The sequence below is a fragment of the Solanum stenotomum genome, chromosome 4, assembly GCF_019186545.1.
Source record: "Solanum stenotomum isolate F172 chromosome 4, ASM1918654v1, whole genome shotgun sequence".
Lineage (NCBI taxonomy): Eukaryota > Viridiplantae > Streptophyta > Magnoliopsida > Solanales > Solanaceae > Solanum > Solanum stenotomum.
Genome location: NC_064285.1, coordinates 21069454 through 21091910, shown reverse-complemented (window position 1 = coordinate 21091910; position 22457 = coordinate 21069454). Strand labels below are relative to the sequence as shown.

The 22457-nt window shown below is 33.8% G+C and overlaps 2 protein-coding genes and 1 pseudogene across 2 annotated transcripts; 1 reads left to right on the top strand and 2 right to left on the bottom strand.

Moving 5' to 3' along the window:
• Nucleotides 1-259: 259 nt before the first annotated feature.
• LOC125861347 (uncharacterized) lies at nucleotides 260-1877 on the top strand. The gene is made up of 3 exons (XM_049541267.1): nucleotides 260-389; nucleotides 594-910; nucleotides 1101-1877. The coding sequence occupies exons 1-3, from the start codon at nucleotides 260-262 to the stop codon at nucleotides 1875-1877; spliced, it is 1224 nt and encodes a 407-aa protein (XP_049397224.1).
• An 11026-nt stretch (nucleotides 1878-12903) lies between these two features.
• On the bottom strand, nucleotides 12904-17299 carry LOC125861209 (protein PELPK1-like; annotated as a pseudogene).
• Nucleotides 17300-18828: 1529 nt separating this feature from the next.
• Nucleotides 18829-20202, bottom strand: LOC125861208 (protein PELPK1-like). The gene is made up of 2 exons (XM_049541153.1): nucleotides 20050-20202; nucleotides 18829-19923 (listed from the first exon to the last, which is right to left on the bottom strand). Exons 1-2 carry the CDS (start codon nucleotides 20200-20202, stop codon nucleotides 18829-18831), a joined length of 1248 nt encoding a protein of 415 aa, XP_049397110.1.
• Between the last annotated feature and the right edge of the window lie 2255 nt (nucleotides 20203-22457).

Sequence of the window (22457 nt, the reverse complement as noted above, 5' to 3'; positions counted from 1 at the left end):
CTCTTCAGGTTAAGGCGCGGATATCTCGCTTTCTTTAAGGAGATTCAAGCTCACTGCAACAAATATTTTTCATCGGTCCAGCAGTAGTCCTCTTGACTTGTCCCCTCCAGGATACAACAGCCTTAACACAAAGTCTAACTCAACATCTCTGGATGGAGCATCGAACTCTATTGGAGTTGGAATATGAGCAGTCTTAATTTTGGAAACAGGTTAGTATTACCCAATCTCAGCCAAGATTAGGTTCTACTGTACCAATAACATGGCAGAATATGAAGCTTGTTTTCTCGGACTCAGGATGGCCATAGACATGAATATCAAAGAACTCTTGGTGATAGGAGATTTCGACTTGTTGGTTCATCAATTACAAGGAGAATGGACCACTAAGAATGGCAAGATCCTTCCTTATTTTCATTACATAAAATTGTTAAGTAGGAGATTCACAAGGATTTAGTTCAAGCATGTCCCTCGAGCTCAAAATGAGTTTGCAGATGCTTTGGCAACATTGTCCTCGATAATTCAACATCCAGACAAGAATTACATCGACCCTATCGATATAGAGATACATGATCAACATGCATATTGTTTTCATGTAGATGAGGAACTGGATGGAAAACCCTGGTATTATGACATCAGAAGATTGATAGAAGCACAAGAATATCCTAAAAATGCTACAAGCAAACAAAAATGGACTTTGAAGAGGATAGCCAATCATTTCTTCCTTAATGGAGAAATCCTATATAGGAGAACTTTGGATTTAGGATTGCTGAGGTGTGTCGACGCCACAGAAGTGACAAGGCTTTTGGAAGAAATACATGCAGGAACATGTGGACCTCATATGAATGGGTTCACTTTGGCAAAGAAGATTTTAAGAGCTGGATATTTTTGGATGACCATAGAGAGATGGCATCAGGTATGTGCAAAAGTGTCATCAGTGTCAAGTGCATGGAGATTTTATACGGGTTCCACCGAATGAGCTAAATGTGATGGGTTCCCCTTGGCCATTTGTTGCTTGGGCCATGGACGTTATTGGACCCATAAAGCCTTCTGCATCAAATGGACATCGTTTCATTCTGGTGGCTATCGATTATTTCACAAAATAGGTCGAAGCTTTGACATACAAGGCAGTGATCAAGAAGGTAGTGGCAAACTTTGTTCACAACAACATAGTTTGTCGGTTTGGAATTCCAGAATCAATCATAACAGACAATGTAGCCAACCTCAACAGCGATCTTAAGAAGGAAACTTGTGAAAGGTTCAAGATTGCTCATCGAAATTCCACGGTTTACCGGCCACAGATGAATGGAGCAGTTGAGGCTGCAAATAAGAATATCAAGAAGATCCTAAAGAAAATAGTGGACAGTCACAAGCAATGGCATGAGAAGCTACTATATGCTTTACTTGGTTATCGCACCACGATCAGAACATCAACTGGGGCAACTCCTTATATGTTGGTTTATGGTTCAGAAGCAGTAATACCTACTAAGGTGGAAATACCATCTTTAAGGATTATCCAAGAGGTTGGTCTGGACGATGCAAAATGGATACGTAGCAGGCATGAACAATTGATACTCATCGATGAAAAGAGGATGGACGCAGTTGGTCATGGCCAACTCTATCAAAACAAAATGACCAAAGCGTTCAACAAGAAAGTCAAACCTCGACGGTTCACATCGGGGCAGTTGGTATTGAAGAAGATCTTTCCTCACCAAGGAGAAGCCAAAGGGAAATTTGCACTAAATTGTCAAGAATCCTACATGATTCATAGAGTACTCTCAGGAGGAGCAGTAATCTTAGCAGAAATGGACAGCAGAGTAAGCCCAAAGCCAATTAATTCAGACGCCATCAAGAAATACTACATCCGAAGACCTCAAGATTAGCGCTTATTTTGTGTACTTTTGCATTTTTCAATGTAACAGAACTACGTCTAGACCTGACTTCCCACGGCGGGGTACGTAGGCAACCCATATCGAATCCGGTCTCTCTTAGAAAATCCAAATCATCATTTCCATGTATTTAGAACTACGCTCGACCTGAATTCCCTCGGTGGGATACATAGGCAATCCTTGTCAGATTCGGTCTCTTGCATTTCATATTTTTCACTTTCCTTTTGTATTTGAACTACGTCCTAACTTGATTCCGCTTAAATACGTAGGCAACATGATTCAGGCCCGATTACTATATGTCATATTTTCCACTTTCCTATTATATCGAACTCTATTACGACCTGATTCCACTTGGATACGTAGGCAGCTTGAGTCAAGCTCGGTCATTGCATTACATACTTTTATTTCTCCCACTTGTATTCGAACTACATTATGATCTGATTCCTATTTTGGGGATACATAAGCAGCTTGAGTTAGGTTTGATCAATTCTCTGCATACCCTTAGGAAACATTCCTCATAGTTAGCATAACCTCAGAATATTGAAGATTATCAATCGTCGCAGTGTCTGCAAAAAAGCTAGGAAAGCTTCATTAGAAGGGTAAAAGCTACAAGAGGTCTATGTTGGATATAGTCAACAAAATGAAAAGCTCGATGGACTTCGGAACATGTCATAATCTAAACCGCTGGAGAATTACTATATATATATACGTAGTATACTTATTTTCTAGAAAAACAAGGTAATTCTTTTCAAAAATATTTTTTTCCACTCATCCACCTACCAAGTCTCTAGGATAAGAAACTATGTGTGGTACTGACGAGGTGTCGAAGGATTCTAGTGACGAGGCTTCAGTCCGCAAGTCGATGCAAATCAACACCCCCTCCCAAACTAAAATTTTCTTTGAGTGCAGGAACACGGGAATCAAGAAAATAACATCAAGTCTAGGGGCATGACCGGAAACGCCATTCAATTTCTCACAATTATGAGCCAAAATACTCTTTCTCTACTTCATTTCCCGGAAATACTTCAACATGCACCTTATGACTAAAATATATTTTGTTTATATCTTTGCAGGTACGCTCAAGATCTAGATCAAATACTAAAGAAAAGAGGCCCCTCATAGGAAAATATGATGTTTAATTTTCTGTCAAAATAACTCCATCAACTGGAGCTTGTAGCAAACATCATTAAACTCTGCCAACCGGAGGCTACACATAGCAAATGTCGTCAAACTTCGCCACTTGGAGGCTGTACATAACAAACATTGTCAAACTCCGCCACCCGGAGGTTGTACATAGCAAACATAATCAAACTCCGCCAATTAGAGGATGTACATAGCAAACATCGATCGAACTCCGCCAATCAGAGCCTGTATATAAGCAAAAAAAGCAACACTCCGCCAGTCGGAGACCACATCGTAGTGACGTCACTGAAGCTTTATCGATCGGGGGCAAGCACACATAGAAACACTATCACACGCCGAAAATTAAATTTACATTACAATCTTTACACAACCGGATACAGGCTTTTACATTACAACAGCCCCGCCAGCCGGAGGCTTTACATTACAAGCTTTACATAGCTGGATACATGCTTTTACATTACAACAGCCCCGCCAGCCGGAGGCTTTACATTACAAGCTTTACATAGCCGAATACATGCTTTTACATTACAACAGCCCCGCTAGCCGGAGGCCTTACATTACAAGCTTTACACAGCCGGATACAGGCTTTTACATTACAACAACCCCGCCAGTAGAGGGCCTCTACATTACAAGTTACTGTACCTACATCACATTCACAATACAAAAAGAGACATCAACAATCGTTTGAACATCTACACTCTACTCTTTACATTACTATTTCAATTTATAATTTTTGAACTGCAACAGGTACTTTTCACCCTTTTACATGTTTTGCAGGACAATGCATTACAACGAGGAACTCCCTCTAAGCAGCNGCTTTACATAGCCGGATACATGCTTTTACATTACAACAGCCCCGCTAGCCGGAGGCCTTACATTACAAGCTTTACACAGCCGGATACAGGCTTTTACATTACAACAACCCCGCCAGTCAAGGGCCTCTACATTACAAGTTATTGTACCTACATCACATTCACAATACAAAAAGAGACATCAACAATCGTTTGAACATCTACACTCTACTCTTTACATTACTATTTCAATTTATAATTTTTGAACTGCAACAGGTACTTTTCACCCTTTTACATGTTTTGCAGGACAATGCATTACAACGAGGAACTCCCTCTAAGCAGCAAACTAGGCAAAGTTAGTGCAATGTCAAGCATCACTAGCTACGTCAAGGATTCACTTTCAAAACTCAACTCGACTCGATTTTCAGAAGTTCAGATTTAAGTCTTACTTATAACTCTCTCATGTCTCAGTTCATTATAACTCGACACTGGGGCAGTCTTTTTGAAAATTCATCTCTCTACCATAAGTCTTTACAAATTGCTACGGAGCATTTCTCATTCAAGTTTATTTAGAACTATATTTCATCCCTCTATTCATGTTAATCTTTTCATACCTTACCACCAAAAGATTTCAGTATTACCATAATTCGATACTGGGGTAAATTTTTAATAAAAAATTGCTATGTTCTCGAACTACATGTGGCCTGATTTCTCATGAAACCTGGGATATTTAGGCAGCTCGGAAGCCAGAGCTCGGCCATAACTCTATAAGCATTCTTGCCAAGTTATTGCTCAAAGTGTATTTTGGTGGGTCGCCTAAAATTGGATTGTGTCAATATTTCTTTGTCCACGTCTTCTTTAGTCTCTTTCATGGACAAAGAAAGGGGCAAACTGTTGACACCCAATTTTGGCTCTCTACATTTAACTATAATAATAATAATAATAATAATAAAAATAATAATAATATGTTATGAAATTTTTATAGGAACACAAAAAGATTTCTCATTATTTATTTTTACCTCATAAATTTATTTCAATTTCTTATAAAAATTAAACATATTATATATATATTACTACTTACTTTCTCATTTTTAAAATAAATGTCGTTCTTGAGAATTGAATCTATTTGTGTTCAAATATAATTTCTTTTGTCGCAATAGATATTCTTCGTACATTTATTAAAATTAGAAAGCTTATTTAATTAATGAGTTACTAATTTATATTGATTTAATTTTTAAGAGTGACTAATTCTATCAAACAAGCTAACCTTGCAAAATAATTATTTTTAATTTAATAAATTATAACTATTTGATAAAGGAGAGGTTATAATTTAAATAAATTTAATTTGAGCAATTTTTGCAGTCCAAGTCCCCTTAAACCAACCAATTCGTGTGCCACGTAGGCGAGCATATGGATTGTGTTTCTTTAAATTCAATCTCGACCCTACAATCTAATGTAACGACTCTAATTAATCCATCCTTTTACTATTAATATATATATATATATATATATATATATATATTTATTTATTTATTTATTTATTTTTAAAACCCTTTATTTTATTAACCGTCCGATTGCTTGATCGGACGGCCAAAATTAAATCAAGACTTTTCAAAGATAGTACAACTCCCCATCGCCTCAAACTTCTTTCTTTTCCTAGGCAATCACACTTCTCTTTTCCCAAGTTCCTTCTTCCCCAGACGTTTCTATCTACTGACCACCAGAAAATGGCAATTTCCGGTGTTCTTCAACACATCTCCCTACCCTCCATCAATCATAGCTTCCCTCTTGTCAACTTTACATCCCTTCCATCATCATTTTTTGAGTCGAAACAAACCTCAAATGCCCCACCACCGCCGTTGCTACAACTGAAAAGGTGGAGAACGTGAAGGACCATCGGATTTGGGATCATTATCCCCTTAATCCGATGGTTGTGAGATTGGAACCCCCAAGCCATCACTCATTCTTTCGAATCAATCTGAAAAGGGGTTGATAATATTTTCCTCTCCTCCATCATTATTTTCTTCTAAGCTTTGATCTTTCAAAGATTCAAATTCGAATCATTAAATCCTCCCCCAACTATAAAAGGAGGAGTTTGGTCCTCATTCGAGGATCATCCGAAAAATCAACCAAGAACAACATCAAAATCTCAAAAAAAAAAACACCCAAAGAATGACCTAACGACATCCGGAAAAAAATTTAAAAATCAAAGAACGAAGGAAAAAGGGGAATAAACACGCACTTTAAGCATTAGATTTCAGAAAATTTCTCTCTTCTTTCATCTTTCCATTTTCGGCTTTANCATTCGAGGATCATCCGAAAAATCAACCAAGAACAACATCAAAATCTCAAAAAAAAAAACACCCAAAGAATGACCTAACGACATCCGGAAAAAAATTTTAAAATCAAAGAACGAAGGAAAAAGGGGAATAAACACGCTCTTTAAGCATTAGATTTCAGAAAATTTCTCTCTTCTTTCATCTTTCCGTTTTCGGCTTTAAACTCGAATCTACAAAAGGGTTGGAAGTTGGAATTTTTTGACGTAAAAACTCTAGTTTGCTGCTCAACACAAGGTAAAATCTCTTTTATTTTGCTTTGCATCCTCTTCTCTCTAATCTGATATCCTTTATGTAAGAGTTAGGTATATAAGTATGATTTATTTTGTTTTGGCGTTAGTAATGTTCTTTGTAGTCCTTTGAAAAAGCAAGTTTATGGATGCTAATCTTGCCTTGTTATTCTGTTTTTTTGTGTTTCTAGTTAAATACAAGTTAGAATTACCGACATATATTATTTAAAGAAGATTACTCATGTCCGTCCTAAAAATTAAAATAAATAAATAATAACTTTTCTTAAAGATTTTGTCGCAGAATGGTTATCAAATTATATTGTTTATCAATATGTCTCTCAAGTTCATGTGATGTCTTACTTCCTTAGTTTACAGTAAACTATTTATTTCTTGTGTGAATTAGTAATGTGAACCTTGGATAGTGTAGAATTTTCTTTCCCCGCTTATTATAACATAGTTCCGATCTTTCTTATTTTCTACCTATGTTTAATTCTAACTTTGAAGTTGTCCATGTTAATAGTTTGCACTATAATTTATTTTAGACGTTTGCTAGTGTGCATCAATATCCTTGCTATGTGAGTTCGTTTTAACGATTTGTTGTCAACAAGAACTGGACATGAATGCCTTGTTTTCCTCCCTCCCATTTGGCTTTGGTTAATTAATTTATTTTTATAAGTAAATACCTCCAAATTTCATTGAGCAAATTTTCGCAAACTAATTGTGAGTGATGTTATTTTGCTCATGTGAGTTTACTCGGGAGCTGTATATTTTTCTTTAGCATGTTTACAACTAATGTTTTATTAGCACATAATGACATAACCAATTGATTCATATTCGTCCATTTTTTCATTTGTTAGGATGGTTCGTTTTAGGTAAATACCCAAATAGTTTAATTAAACTATGTTCCCCTCCATGTGTTGCTGCTATACATATCAAGTTTGGTAATTTATGTTGGGGTCACGACAACTTTTGTATTGGAAGATTCCTAGTTAAATTATTTTTCTTTACTCATAACATATTCTATTATCACTTTAGCACAAAATTCCTAGTCTTTATCTCCCTATTTTTTATGTTTCATGTACAACCAGAGCGCTGGAGTTTCTACTTTGGAACTCGTTACTGGCCTAAAATATTAGGCCAACAACAATTAGGATCATCACAACGCTTGGAGTCTCGCAAATTAGGAGTTCAATGTTTTCTTAGTCTTTCTTTCGTCGTCCTATTTATGTTGTTTTGATATGTTGGCTAACATTTACTTACAAGTTTTGGTATATTGTTTGTCTTTTATTTTGAAGCTTTTTACGTGAACTAATATTATTTGTTTATGAATTTACATGAGACACCGTTAGAACAAATGATACAAAAGATATTTTCTTTAAAATGGGTTAGCATTTTCACTTATAACATTTTTTCAGGCCTTTTAAGTTGAAAAGAGGGGCTTATAGTTTTAAAAGATTTTCCAAATGAAGTTTCAAAAGGGTGACGTAATTTTCGTTTAGGTACTTAAGTAGGAAAAATTAAACTCATGAGTTGGGACTTCCAAATGAATTTAGAGATACATAAAGGCTAAAATAATATTCATTTAGGCCAGCTCATCGCTTAGGACCTTCAAATATTTTGAAACTAGTTTAAAGGCTAGAATAAATACGTTTAGAAATTAACTTAGGACCTCCAAATATTTTGAAACTAGTTTAAAGGCTAGAATAATTACATTTAGAAATTTACTTAAGGCTAAGATATTTATCTTTAGATATACATTTTTTTAAGAAAACAAGCAGGGAAGTAGGCTTATATGTTTAACAAAAGAAATGTAGCTATAGAATAAATCCCAATAGTTAGAGCTATTTTATATTCTTTATATCACCCCTTTACAAAAATATATTGTCTATTCTTACTTTTTTTTAAAAAAATATATATATATTTCTAAAACATTTAAACTTCCTAACATGTTATTTCAAGATTTTAGATATGCCAACAGGTTCAAAAATACAAGGTATATACATATATATGTTATATGCAAAAAGGTACAAATTCTATATTTCTTAGTTTTTCTCTATGCGTAACTTATTATTTTGTTACACTTTCATTTTATTTTTCTCATATCTACTATCACTTTTACAAATGTTACTTTTTTTTTTATAATTTATAAATCCTTACGCTTAAATATACACATTACTTTACTACATATTTGCGCCTGACTACTCTCTCATTTTTATTTTATTTTCTCTTTCACGTCTTAATTCTATAAAACGACAAGTTTTCATATCCTTTAAATTCAACATTTATTTTTGGATACATTTATATAAGACACATCTATATATATTTTTTTAACACAAAATTGTCATACACTTTTAGCGCATTTAGTTACTTATTTATTTTTCTTACCGTATAATAAACATACTACTATCACTTTATCTAATAGACATATATATGTCGTACCTTGTATTTTACTTTTTTTTAAAAAAAAAACTAATAAAATTTACTAACCATTGATTTTAAAGCAAATAAATAAACAAGTTTTCCTAATTATATTTTCCTAAATTGAGTTTAAGGACTATCTTCGGATAGGCTCTGAGGGATGTTTAACACCTTCCCCTCGAGTAACCAAAACCTTACTCAGAATCTCACTGGTTTCGCAAATCAAAACAAAGTTTACATTTACATATTTAAATGGTTTTCCTAATATTTTCCATAAAATTTAGGTGGCGACTCTAAAACAAAAAACATTTTTTTCAAAATCAGAGTGTCAGCCATATAATGTTGTGAACCGTTTTGGCTAGTTCGAAATAGGGGTGCGACATAGTTCATGATAAGAAAGATCTCATGATGAAAAAGTAGACTCATGAATACATTCTCCTCATCCTCATACTCACTTGCTCAAGTCTTGAAATAAGTTACTAGAAGTTGTAAAAGACTCCTAAAAAAGACTCAAAAGGACTTTCTCAAAATGTCCGAAAGAACTCTCAAGACTTGACTCTCAACTCTACCTTGAATGTGATTTATGAATTCAAGGTTGTGATTTGTGATAGGAATGATCTCGTGATGTTTTGGAATGATTTTAGATAGCTAAGCATGAGAAAAGACTGAAAGTCAATATCTGAAGGTGGGTCCGCGACGCAGAGAATCATTTAAATTTTGGTTTTGAAAATGGCTTTTGAGGCAGAACACTCTGTGTCAGCTCCGCGATGCGAAACAGAAATTCCCAAATCTGAGAAGTGGCTGCACGACGCGGAGGGGGTTCCAAATTTCGACCGACGAAATTTCTTCTTTGTTTCCCAACCCCAATTCGCCTAACTTCGATTCTTTTTCTCAATCTCTCTTTAGCTTTAAATGCCCAGCACAAGAACACAAGAATCTAACTCTAACAACTTTATAAATCGACACAATAACCTCAAGAACTCTTCAATCTCAGCTCAATTCAAGAACGAAAGCAATTTCATGAATACATAACAAGAACATCAAAGCTTCAACTTTCTAGAACGAATTTAACGCTGAAATCAACATGATTGACGTGTGGGTGAACAAATCCAACACTGTGGAAGCTTACATACCTAAAAGAACCATCTTCTTGCAGCACTTGAAGGAAAATCTTGAGAGATGAACCCTAGCCTTAGCGTTTATTGAATTTCTTGAGCGTAGAATCTTTGGAGTGAATAAAAGGGTTTGGATTTAAGAAAACTGATTTTCTACACGTTTAGGGCAATTTAGATGACCTCCTAAAGAAATAATTAAAATGAGCTGGGCGTCGGAAAGATCTTTCACCAAGCAGTAAGGTCTGTGTTGGCTCCACGTCGCGGAGCTATCGCTGTGCTGCTGCTAGGTTTACGCGACGTTAGTAAATCAGTCATAACTTCTTACTCAGAAATCGAAATTGAGCAAACTCAGTGGAGTTGGAAAGAGGACTCGAAGGGCTTTAATTTTCTATCTTGTAGCTCACCTAACTCACCTTGTACTAGGAGTTATGATAGTCATTTGAAGTTGACCCAAAACTTAAGAAACACTAGGAATGACTTGAATGCTCTTCTCTTAAGTTCTTCTTGGAACTCAAGGTGCTACATCTAGTGACCTTAACACTCAAAAAATTTTAAATTCCTTGCAAAAATCTCACTCACTACAAATAAGGGTTCGAATCTTAGTTCAAAAAATTTCTGGGATGTTACAATTGTCATATTATCATTCAAGTTATGCCAAGAAACTAACAAAGCAAGTGACTCAACACATAGAAGATGTGTGATTTTCTTTGAGAAGAAAATACAAGCAATGTATAAAATTAAAATGATCAATCTCTGAGTTAGAAATGATTTGATTATGTAGATGCAGAATATTTATTTGATCTGCATAAAGCTCGATCACAAATGAGATATTTGTTTACATATGGAGGCACAACAATATCTTGGCATTCAAAGAATCAAACATTGGAAACCACTTCTTCAAATCATACAGAAATAATATTGATCTATGAAGTAAGTCAGGAGTGTGTATGGTTGGAATCATGATCTATCATATTCAAAAAATATGTGATTTTCTTTTGAAAAGGATATTCCAGCCACCATATACGAAAATAATATATAGCTCAATTGAAGGGAGGATACAATCAAAGGAGATCGGACAAAACATATTTCACCAAAAGTCTTTTTCACACATGATGTTCAACAAAATGATGAGATAGATGTTCAAAGACTCATTCAAGTGATAATCTTGTAAACTTATTCACTAAAGATTGCCAACATCAATATTTGAGAAGTTGTGACATAAGATTGGAATGCATCGTCTCCGAGATATCAAGTAAAGTTTTTATCAGGGGGCAGAAAAATAAGCGTTGTACTGTTTTTCTTAACCATGGTTTTTATCCCAATTGAATTTTCCTGATAAGGTTTTTAACGAGGCAACATTCAAAGTGTATTAAAAGATATGTGTACTCTTTTTCCTTCACTAGGATTTTTTCCCACAGGGTTTTTTCCTAGTAAGATTTTAACGAGGCATATTATTTATGGACATCCAAGGGGGAGTATTATAAAATATTATAGTGTGGATATCCATTATACTTAGAAGTTACTCTCACCCATTATCTCCATTACTTTCCTCCATTATGAAGATAACCATAACCTCCATAACCTCCAACTTTATAACCATTATTCTTGTAACATTTCACTTCCAAAACCTCCTCCATTATATTCATGTTAATGTCATGTTTATGACTAACCTTTTGTATGCCTCTATGTAACACTATAAATAGAGGCATAAGAGTTCATATTGTAGACACTTGAAGATTTGGTGAACACTTGAAGAGTTGGAATAATAAGAAAAGCTCTCATCTCTTGTCTTCCTATTTCTATTGTTTTCTTCTTCTATATTTCTTGTCTTATTTTGCTTTAGTTTTACAATAAAATATCATTTATTTAATTTTACGTTTGGTTTATTATCTGGTATTTAGATAAACCGTGGTTAAATTCATCTAAACTGCTAGTGAATTCACCTTAATGGCCGCTAATTAAATTCACCTATTAACCTCCGTTAAATGCTTTTATATTTGAAGTAGAAATCTACACCAAAGCTAACATATTTTTATTAATATGTTATCAGATCAAAATGATTTACAGCTTACAATGATGTAATAAATCAAATGAGCTCAAAAAATTTAAAAGGAAGGGCATTTTTTATGGAAATTTGACACAAATCTCATAGTGTTAAGAGCTAATTACATCATATTCACTCTTTTTTAAATTACAAAAATACGTTAAAAGTTGTGGAACCTGGATACCTCCCAAAATGTCCCGATACATTGCGTGATGAATTCGGATACATCCATCAATGTCCTAATACATCACATCTCAGTTTTGGATACATCACTCAATGTCCCTATATATCGCGTAAAGTGATGTATTCGATTGATACATCCGGTAAAGTGATGTATCCGACCGATATACCGCGTACAATGATGTATCTGAGAATAGGAGAGAGTATGATTTTTTGTAATTTTTTCAAATGGTAGAAAATCTTTAAAAATATGATAAAATAAGCTGTGTATTTAGGTAATCTTTCCAATTTTTATACGGTATAATGTAACTCAATGAAACTTACAAATATTGTTATTTTCTTTCTTTATTTGCTTGTTATTTTGGTAACATGAAATGCCGGCCACTCTACTCTTGGTATTGATATCACCAAATCATCATTGATGGTTGTTATTTTGCTATTAAATTTATGAAAAATTAATTGACAATTGCTGGGAGAATTGGTGAATCTATAGATATATAAACTTTCAATTAAAAAAAAAAAAAAACTTGTATTCAATTGACATAAATCTCTGGGTACATTCAAAATAGAATTTAAATAACAAAACAATTGCAACTTGAAGTAGGAAAGAAAAGAAAAAGAAAACCAAAAAAACAATTAAATTTTTTGATAGGCATTGATATCATGCATGCCTTCGAACTCATAGTATGAGAACCCTATGGGTTATATATGTTGAGCTGGAGAAAGACTTCATTGAAACACGTTGAACATGAAGGATGAAAATTTAGTAATATGGAGGTGGTGGTGATGGAGAAGTTGACGGTTTCTCGAAACTACAAAAGGAACCTCAATTATCAACAAAAAAAAAATTATTGGTAAATTGATCAAATTGGTTGGCAAATTGAGCTACCAACCAAATCCCAACTTATATTAATCCGTTGCTAAAAGGCTCGTCGGTACATATTACCAATCGATTTTAATTTGTTGGTAAATTTACCAACCAAAAATCAGTTGGTAAACACCCAAAGAAGTTGTTACAAAATTTTGAAACATGGCCCTGAAACTTCCATTGGTAAATTCACCAACTAATTTTTGGTTAGTATATAGTTAGTACCATTACTAACGAATTGAAAAGGAGTTAGTAAATTTTTTTCTTCATTATTCGATTCCGTTGGTAGTACATTGGTAATTATAGTAACAAATGGCTGATAGTAAACTTTTCCAAATACATTGGTAATTGGTTGGCAATTTTAGTAAATTTTAATTATTTTTTTTTTTGGTTTCCAATCCGGTAGGGGTGTTCACGGTTTGGTTTGGGTCGGTTATTGGTCAAAACCAAAACCAAACCAACATAATCGGTTTTAAAATTATCAAAACCAAACCAAACCAAATATAATATACATTTATCAGTTTGATTGTTTTCGGTTTTGGTTTGGTTTGGTTCGGTTATTCGGTTATTAACCATACATAAAAATAAAAGAAACAATTCATTCAAAACGTGAAAAAAGTGACAACAATCCATTCAAACAAAAAAAATAGTTAGAATGACTAGCATTACAAAACTTTCAATTATTGAATTTACTAAATAAAACTTCAAAATTCACTATTTTGGCATAGAAGGAAGAGATAATGACATTTTCAGTCCCACAAAGAATTTCCATAGACACTCATATACATGAAACCAATAAGAAAAATGTTTTCACCTTGAACATTTTTTCTTTCATAAGTAAATTATAAATAAATTTGATGAAACATATATAAAATCTTTAAAATTGTTTATGAATATAATATATTATGTATGTATAATAATAAAATTTATGTATATAACTTGTTGGTTCGGTTCGGCTATTTCTTCGATTTTTTCCGAACAAACCCATAACCAAACCAAATACTATCGGTTCTTAACAATCTAAAACCAAACCAAACCAAAACCAAAATTAAATCGGTTCATTTAATCGGTTTGGATCGGTTTTTATCCAAACCATGAACACCCCTACAATCCGGTGTACTCTTTTTTTTTTTTTGGTTTCTCATCCGGTGTGTGGTACCCACATTGGAGCCTGACTAAATTTGAATTCACGTCAAGAAGTCCCACATTGGGGGGTAAAGTGCTCCCTAACAAAGGCGACTCCGTACCCAAGGGAATTGAACCCGAGACCTCTTGGTTAAGGATGAAGGAGTACTTACCACTCCACCACAACCCTTGTTGGTAATAAATTTTAAATACGTTAGCATGATTGTTTGTTTTTCAAATAATTTTACTAATTGAGTGTTAGTTTGTTGGTAATATATCATTCAAGTTCAATGTTAGGTTAGTAATTGATTGACAATATGTTCAAAATATTATTAACTGAATGATTATTCAATAGTAAAATATTTATTAATTTATTGCATTTAAAAATCTAAGAGCACGAATATAAATCCAAAAATATTAATATCAATCTTATAAATCATATTTGAATGAAACAATGCAAAATCTATGATAACAAGTTAAATTGATCTCAATACGACACATATCATTATTTAATTTGAGCACGTTTACCAAAAATATTGACCAAATCTAATTTTTGGCTAAAACTTAAAAGTTAAAACGCCTAACAACACAAACTGAAAATGAAAGCCTCAAAACCTGAACCAATCATCCTATTAGATATAAAAATGACCTTCCGAAACTAATCACGCTGACGAAATTCTTATCAGAGCACGTTTACAAAAAGTGTTAAGCAAAGTCAAATTTTGGCCAAAAGTTAAAAGTTAAAACGCCTAACGGTACAAACTGAATATGAAAACCTCAAAATCCAAACCAACCATCCTATAAGATGAAAAATGACCTTCCAGAGCTAACCGCGCTGACAAAATTCAAATTTGAGCATGTTTTCCCAAAAAATGGACTTGATTCAAATTTTAGCCAAAAGTTAAAAGTCAAAGCGCTTAACAACACAAATTGAAAATAAAAGTCTCAAAACCTGAATCAATCATCCTATGAGACCAAAACTGAACTTATATGGTTAACCGCAGTGACAAAATTTCAATTCGAGCACTATTACCAAAAATATTGATTAAAGTGAAATTTTGGTCAAAACTTAAAAGTTAAAATGCCTAACGGCACAAACTAAAAATGGAAGCCTCAAAACCCGAACCCTGTACCTCATTACATAAAAAATGACCTTCCGCATCTAACTGTACTGACGAAATTCTCATCTGAGCTCGTTTATCAAATATATTGTCCGAAGTTAGATTTTGGTCAAAATTTATAAGTTAAAACACCTAACGGCACACACTATAAATGAAAGCCTCAAAATCCGAACCAACCATCCTATTAGATAAAAAATGACCTTTGGATTTAATTACGCTGACGGAGTTCTCATCTGAGCACGTTCACAAAAATATTGACCAAAGTCAAATTTTGGCCAAAACATAAGATTTAAAACACATAACGGCACAAACAAAAAACGGAAGCCTCAAAACTTGAACCAACCTTCCTGTTAGATAAAAAATGATTAATATGTTGGTAAATTTTACCGTACTAACTACAATCTTTATTCGTTGGCAAAATTTCCAACTAATTGGATATTGATTGGAAAGTTTACCAACAAATTACATTTCGTTACTAATTTACCAACACATTTATATTTGGTTGGTAAATTTAGCAACACAATCTTGCCGTTGGTAAATGTTTGGTTAGTAATTCATTGGTAATATGTTAATAAAGTATATAAACAATTTTTTTGTCATATTTACCAACCGATATATACTTCGTTGGTAATATTACCAACAAAAGGTGTGCGTTAGTAATATTTCAGTTGGTAATCCATTGATAGAATATTGCTAAAGTTGGCGCCATTTTTTTCCACCGTATTTACCAACTAAAATATTTAGTTAGTAAGATTTGGTTGGTAATCTGTTAGAATTTCGTTGTTAAGTTTTAAAATATAGTTCAGTTAGAAATATGTTGGTAATTTGTTAGTAGAATACTAACCAACTTAAGTTGTTAGTAAAATCTGTTGGCAATTTGTGGGGTTTTTTTGTAGTGTCAGTTTTTGAAAAAGACGGCATCTTGTATTCTGGTTTAGACACTAAGGGTATCTCTGAACAGTTGGCACCTTCTTATAATTATCCTCTAGAATTGATGGTTTCTTGTAGTCATTCTTTGGCAAAGGCATTTTGAATTCTTGTTTAGGTACGGAGGGTACCTTGTAGTCATTATCTGTTGATACTAATGGCACCTTGGCACCTTCTTATAGTTTTCTTCTGGAAATGATGGCTTCTTGTAATAGTCATTCTTAGGCAAAGAAGGCACCTTATATTCCATTTTAGTCACTAAGGGTACCTCTGAAACATATGATACCTTCTTGTAGTTATCTTCTGGATTTGATGGCTTCTTGTAATAGTCATTCTTTGGCAAATAACGCACCTTGTATTCCTGTTTAGGCATTGAGGGTACCTCTGGAACAGATGGCACCTTCCTATAGTTATCTTCTAAAATTGATGGCTTCTTGTAGTAGTCATTCTTTGGCAAAGAAGGCACCTTGTATTCTTGTTTAGGCACTAAGGGTACCTTAGGAACAAATGACACCTTCTTGTAATTATCTCCTGGAATTGATGGTTTCTTGTAGTAGTCATTTTTTGGCAAAGACGACATCTTGTATTCTTGTTTAGGCATTGAGGGTACCTCTGGAACAGTTGGCACCTTCTTGTAGTTATCTTCTAGAACCGATGGTTTCTTGTAGTCATTCTTTGGTAAAGAAGACATCTTGTATTCCTCTTTAGGCACTGAGGGTTCCTTGTAGTCGTTATCTTTTGAAATTGACGACACCTTCTTATAGTTATCTTTTGTAATTGATGGCTTCTTGTAGAATTCATTCTTTGGTAAAGAAGACACCTTGTATTCCTCTTTAGGCACTGAGGGTACTTCTGGAACCTATGACACCTTTTTATAGTATTCTTCTGAAACTTATGGCTTCTTGTAGTAGTCATTCTTTGACAAAGATGGCACCTTGTATTCCTCTTTAGGCACTGAGGGAACCTTGTAGTCTTCACTTTTAGCTACTGTGGTTGGTGCTTTATTGATCTGATGCTTCATAAGAATAAGGTGAATATGCCATAGTGCATATGGCAATCAAGAAAAATATCAAAGCACAAGCAAATTGAGGCCATTGCTTCTTCATTTGGCTTCCCATTGAGAATATTTGTATTTTAAGGCTAGATGGTTATATTTTTCTTTTTCTTGTGTTTTAGAATGCAGGAAGTAGGTATTTATATATAGCTTAACTAAGATGGTGATTTGGATGCTCTCAAGATTTTCCTATTTTTTTGGTTAATGTTGTTCCACTAACGTGTTGAGATAATGGGAAGCCATGAACAATTTTTGTTGGTAAATTGAAAATCAAGTCTAATCTTTTATTGACTTCCAAGAATGTTATTCTTGTTCTTTTTTGTTGGTACATTGAAAAATTGACTAGATAAAATTTTTAAAGTTGAAATACTTGTGTTGTTGGCCTAACAAATATTATTCATTATTTTATGTCATGAGAATTAGTTGAGTTAGAAAGTTCTATGTACTTGATTTAAAATTCGCATCATTGGACCATACATTGTACATACTTTACAATACCAAGAATGACAATATATTGGAAGCTATTATATATTTCTAATATATATCATATATTTAATTATATGTTTGGTTTAACTATTTGGTATTTAGATAAATCATTGCTAAATTCACCTAAATTTACCTTATTCGGCTGCTAAATTCACAAAAATTCTTGTTTCTTATTTTGGTTTCCCAATCTGGTGTCCGGAGCCCATAATGGAGCTTTGACTAAGTCCAGATTGCGTACTGCAGGGTCCATTCGGGGGTGGCGCTCCCAACAGAATTTTCTCCATACCCAGGTTCGAACCCCAGACCTAAATTCTTGTTGCATTCACCTAAAAGCTACTAAATTTTTATAAACCATTGTCGTTAAATGCACATAAACAACATCTATAAATTCACGTATTAAATTTACCCAAACCATGAATTCACATAAATGCCACTAAACACGTCTAATTAATCACTCACTAATATTCAACTATTATTTTTCTAATATATAATTATATAACACAAATTAATTTTATGTTTGGTTTAACTATTTGGTATTTGGATAACCACCACTTAATTCACCTAAACCGCTAAATGTCGTTAATTCCCATGATTAAATTGCCACTTAAAATTTACAAATTGCCGCTAAATACACCTAAATTACAATTTATGGCGTTAATTGCACCATATTAACCGCCGTTAAATGCTTTAATATCTGAAGTAGTAATCTAAACGGCTGGAAAATTAAAAGGGAGGGCATTTTTAAAAGTATAACGGATGAGTCTTTTCTCAAACAGAAATGATATAGATGAGTCAAACTTTAACGAATGACATAGATGAACGTTTATCTCAAAAATTTGATCGCATATTTGAGCCTTTTTCCAATAAACATTCAATAAAATGAACTTGTCACCAATTGAAATGTATCTCTTGGAACATTGAAAATAGAATTTTAATGACAATACAATTACAATCCGAAGTAGGAAAAGAAAAAATTCAAATAATTAAAGAATTACAAATTTTGATATCATGCCTTCTAACTCGAAATACGAGAACCCTGTGGGCTATATATGTTGAGCTGGAGAAGGACTTAAATGAAGCATGCATGTTGAACATGAAATGTGGAATTTAATAATATGGAGGTGGTGGTGATGGCAAAGGTGATGGCTTCTTGTAGTAGTCACTTTTTGGCAAAGACGGCACCTTGTATTCTGGTTTAGGTACTGAGGACACCTTTTTGTAGTTATCTTCTACAACAAATGGCTTCTTATAGTAGTCATTCTTTGACAAAGAAGGTACCCTGTATTCTTCTTTAGGTACAGAGGGTATCTTAGGAACATATGATACCTTCTTGTAGTTGTCTTCCGAAACCGATGACTTCTCGTAGTAGTCATTCTTAGGCAAAATAGGCACCTTGTATTCTTCCTTAGGCACGGAAGGCACCTTTGGAACATATGACACCTTTTTGTAGTTATCTTCTGGAATTGATGGCATCTTGTAGTAGTCATTCTTTGACAAAGAAGGCACCTTGGATTCATCTCTAGGCACTGAGGGCACCTTTGGAACATATGACACCTTCTTGTAGTTATCTTCTGGAACTAGTGGCTTCTTGTAGTAATCATTCTTTGGCAAAGAAGACACCTTGTATTCTTCTTTAGGCACAGAGGGAACCTTTGGAATATATGACACCTTTTCATAGTTCTCTTCTGAAATTGATGGCTTCTTAAAGTAGTCTAATTTTGGCAAAAATGACTCCTTATATTCTAATTTATCCATCGAGGGTCCCTCTGGAACATATGACGTCTTCTTGTAGTTGTCTTCTGGAATTGATGGCTTCTTAAAGTAGTCAAATTTTGGCAAAAATGACTCCTTATGTTCTGGTTTAGCTATCGAGGGTAACTCTGGAACGTATGACGCTTTCTTGTAGCTGTCTTCTAAAACTAATGGCTTCTTGTAGTAGTCATTCTTTGGCAAAGAAGACACCTTGTATTCTTCTTTAGGCCCTGAGGGAACCTTTGGAACATATAACACCTTTTCATAGTTATCTTCTGAAACTAATGGCTTCTTCAAGTAGTCAAATTTTGGCAAAAATGACTCCTTGTATTCTGCCTCTGGAACATATGACACCTTCTTGTAGCTATCTTCTGAAATTGATGGCTTATTGAAATATTCGTTTCTTGGAAAAGACGACATCTTGTATTCTGATTTAGGCATTGAGGGTACCTTGTATTCATGTTCAGCAGCCGAAGGTACTTTCTTGGCATTATCTTTTGAAACTAATGTCTTTTTGTAGTAATCATTCTTTGGCAAAAATGACGTCTTATATTCATTTTCAGGCATTGAGGGTACCTCGTAGTCTTCACTTTTAGCAATTGTGGTTGGTACTTTTTTGTATGTTGAATCTGTTGATTCATAAGAATAAGGTGAGTATGCCATAGTGCATGTGGCAATCAAGAAAAATGCCAAAGCACAAGCAAATTGCTTCTTCATTTGGCTTCCCATTGAGAAGAATTGGATTCGAAGGCTAGATATTGGTTTGTTTTTCTTTTTCTTGTGTGTTTTAGAATGGAGGTATTAGGAGCTTATATAACAAAACTTAGAAAGTTATTTGATGATTTTGATGCTCTCAAAATAATCCAAACATATCTTTGATTTTCTCATATTGTTGCTTAATGCTATTCCACTAAGGTCTTGAGATAATGGGAAGCCATGAACAATTTATACACATTTGATTAACTCACTTATTTTTTAAAATCAAATCCAAACTTTTATTGACTATTCCAAGAATGTTGTGTTAGTTCTTTTTTGTTGGTACATTGAAAATTAGAATAAATAAAATTTTAAAGTTGAAATACATAATTTCCGCGTAACGAACTAAATATTGTTCATTATTTGATGTCGTGATCAAAATCAGTTGGATCCATTATTTTTTATGCTTTGGCACGACTTATAATGACAGAATATTTTGGATTTGATGAAAGCTATTTATTTTCTTTTATTATCATATACTCCCCTTATCCAACAATAGTTGTCCACTATTGATTTGACACACCCCTTAAGAAACTATAAATAGAAGAGTAATTTTACTATATCACCCTTTGAATATAATAAATACAATGTCTTGAAAAATATAATAGGATAATGACTATAATTCATGATAAGGGTAAATTAGAAACTAAGTGTAAAATTATCCACAGATTTCATAAATTTGACAAATATTGATGGACATCTATTTTTAATATAGTAGACAAGTATTGTTGGAGAGTATATATTATTATTACTATGAAGTATGGTATTTAATGAGGTATTCCAACCGTTGTTAAAATATTCTTTAATATCACGGCTAAACTTTTTAACGAGTGGAGTACGGAGAATCTGTTGTTGTGACATAGTACAATTGTTTATTTAATTTTAATATTATTTTAAACATATCATATACTTGTTTAATTTGTGTTATGTACTTATATACTTCATTAGTGAAATATTTTAACATTTATCTCCCGACTTCTCTTTATCTAATAAAATCCATGGCTGGAAACTATGTAACTTTAATTTAACACAAAATAGGCCAAAGAAGGAGGATATTTTTATGGGTTGATTTTTCATATGATCACTAAAATAATTGTTATCATAGAAAGTCATCTTTCTTTTTGATTCCGTTTTTCTTCAACAAAAAAAAAAAGTAATTTTTTGAGCTAATAACTATTAACTGAGTAGCCGTTGAATAAAGTAATTACACAATGACACTTACAAAAAATATTGCTTGTATCGTTCGTCCAATTTTATTATTTTATCCATTTTTTGTTTGTTGTTTTGGTAACCTGGAATACATATTCTGAAGTTTCGGATGGTTTTTATATTCCATTTGTTTGCTATTAAATATATGTGTAGAAATTGGCAATTGCTGGAAAAATAGATGAATCTATATATTTTTTATGATTGGTTTCTGTCATGATCCAAAAAGGACGTTATGACATTTGCCTGTAAAGCTCACGTCAACAAATTTTCTGCTTTGGAAGACACAATTTCTTCCAATGATTTGTGATTGTGGTCTTAACCATTATATTGATGGTAGCGAACCAGTACCACCGCGCGTTTTGGATGGTGATCAACCAAATTCTGCATATAAGGTTTGGGTGCGTCAAGATCAACTCGTCTTGAGTTGGATAGTTGCTTTAGTTTCAGAAAGCATTCTCCCTCAATTGGTTGGAGCAGAAACAACTCGTGTGGCTTGGGAAAAAATTGTGGCAGCCTATGCCACTGGGTCTAAACAACTGATTCGAGAACTTAAAGCGCAATTACACAACTTGCGTCGTGATAATGCTACTATTGAATGTTACGTGCAAGGGGTAAAAGCGATTCTTGATAAGTTAGCTGTCTTGAAGCACCCAATCACTAATGATGACTTGGTGGAGTTTGTTCTTGCTGGATTAGGCCCTGCCTATCGCCCCTTCACAAGGTTGTTTGAATCACATCATGAGGATGTTACCTTCGATGCACTTTATGGTATGTTGTTGAATGAAGTAAGACAATTAAAACGTGAAGATGCTAGTAATGTTATTTCCCCAATAGCACAATACACACAAAGTTCAATCTCTACACAGTGTGGACGCGGTAGGGGGAGTACTAGTCGAGGTCGTGGACGCTTTTCTAGCCATGGAAGTTCACCACAATCTCAAAGTCGGCATTATGCCCCCACAACTCATTCAGGAACTTACTCTGGAAATCCACAACCTTCCTCGGATTTTTCTGGAATT

Excerpts from the sequence above, each read along its gene's own strand:
- LOC125861208 (XM_049541153.1), bottom strand. The coding sequence starts at position 20,202 with ATGGGAAGCCAAATGAAGAAGCAATTTGCTTGTGCTTTGGCATTTTTC. Across the intron at positions 19,924-20,049 it reads CTAAAAGTGAAGACTACGAG|GTACCCTCAATGCCTAAATC; the intron begins GTACCCTCAATG and ends CATGAATACAAG.
- LOC125861347 (XM_049541267.1), top strand. The coding sequence starts at position 260 with ATGGCAGAATATGAAGCTTGTTTTCTCGGACTCAGGATGGCCATAGAC. Across the intron at positions 390-593 it reads AGAATGGACCACTAAGAATG|ATGAGGAACTGGATGGAAAA; the intron begins GCAAGATCCTTC and ends GTTTTCATGTAG. Across the intron at positions 911-1,100 it reads CCATAGAGAGATGGCATCAG|GTCGAAGCTTTGACATACAA; the intron begins GTATGTGCAAAA and ends TTCACAAAATAG.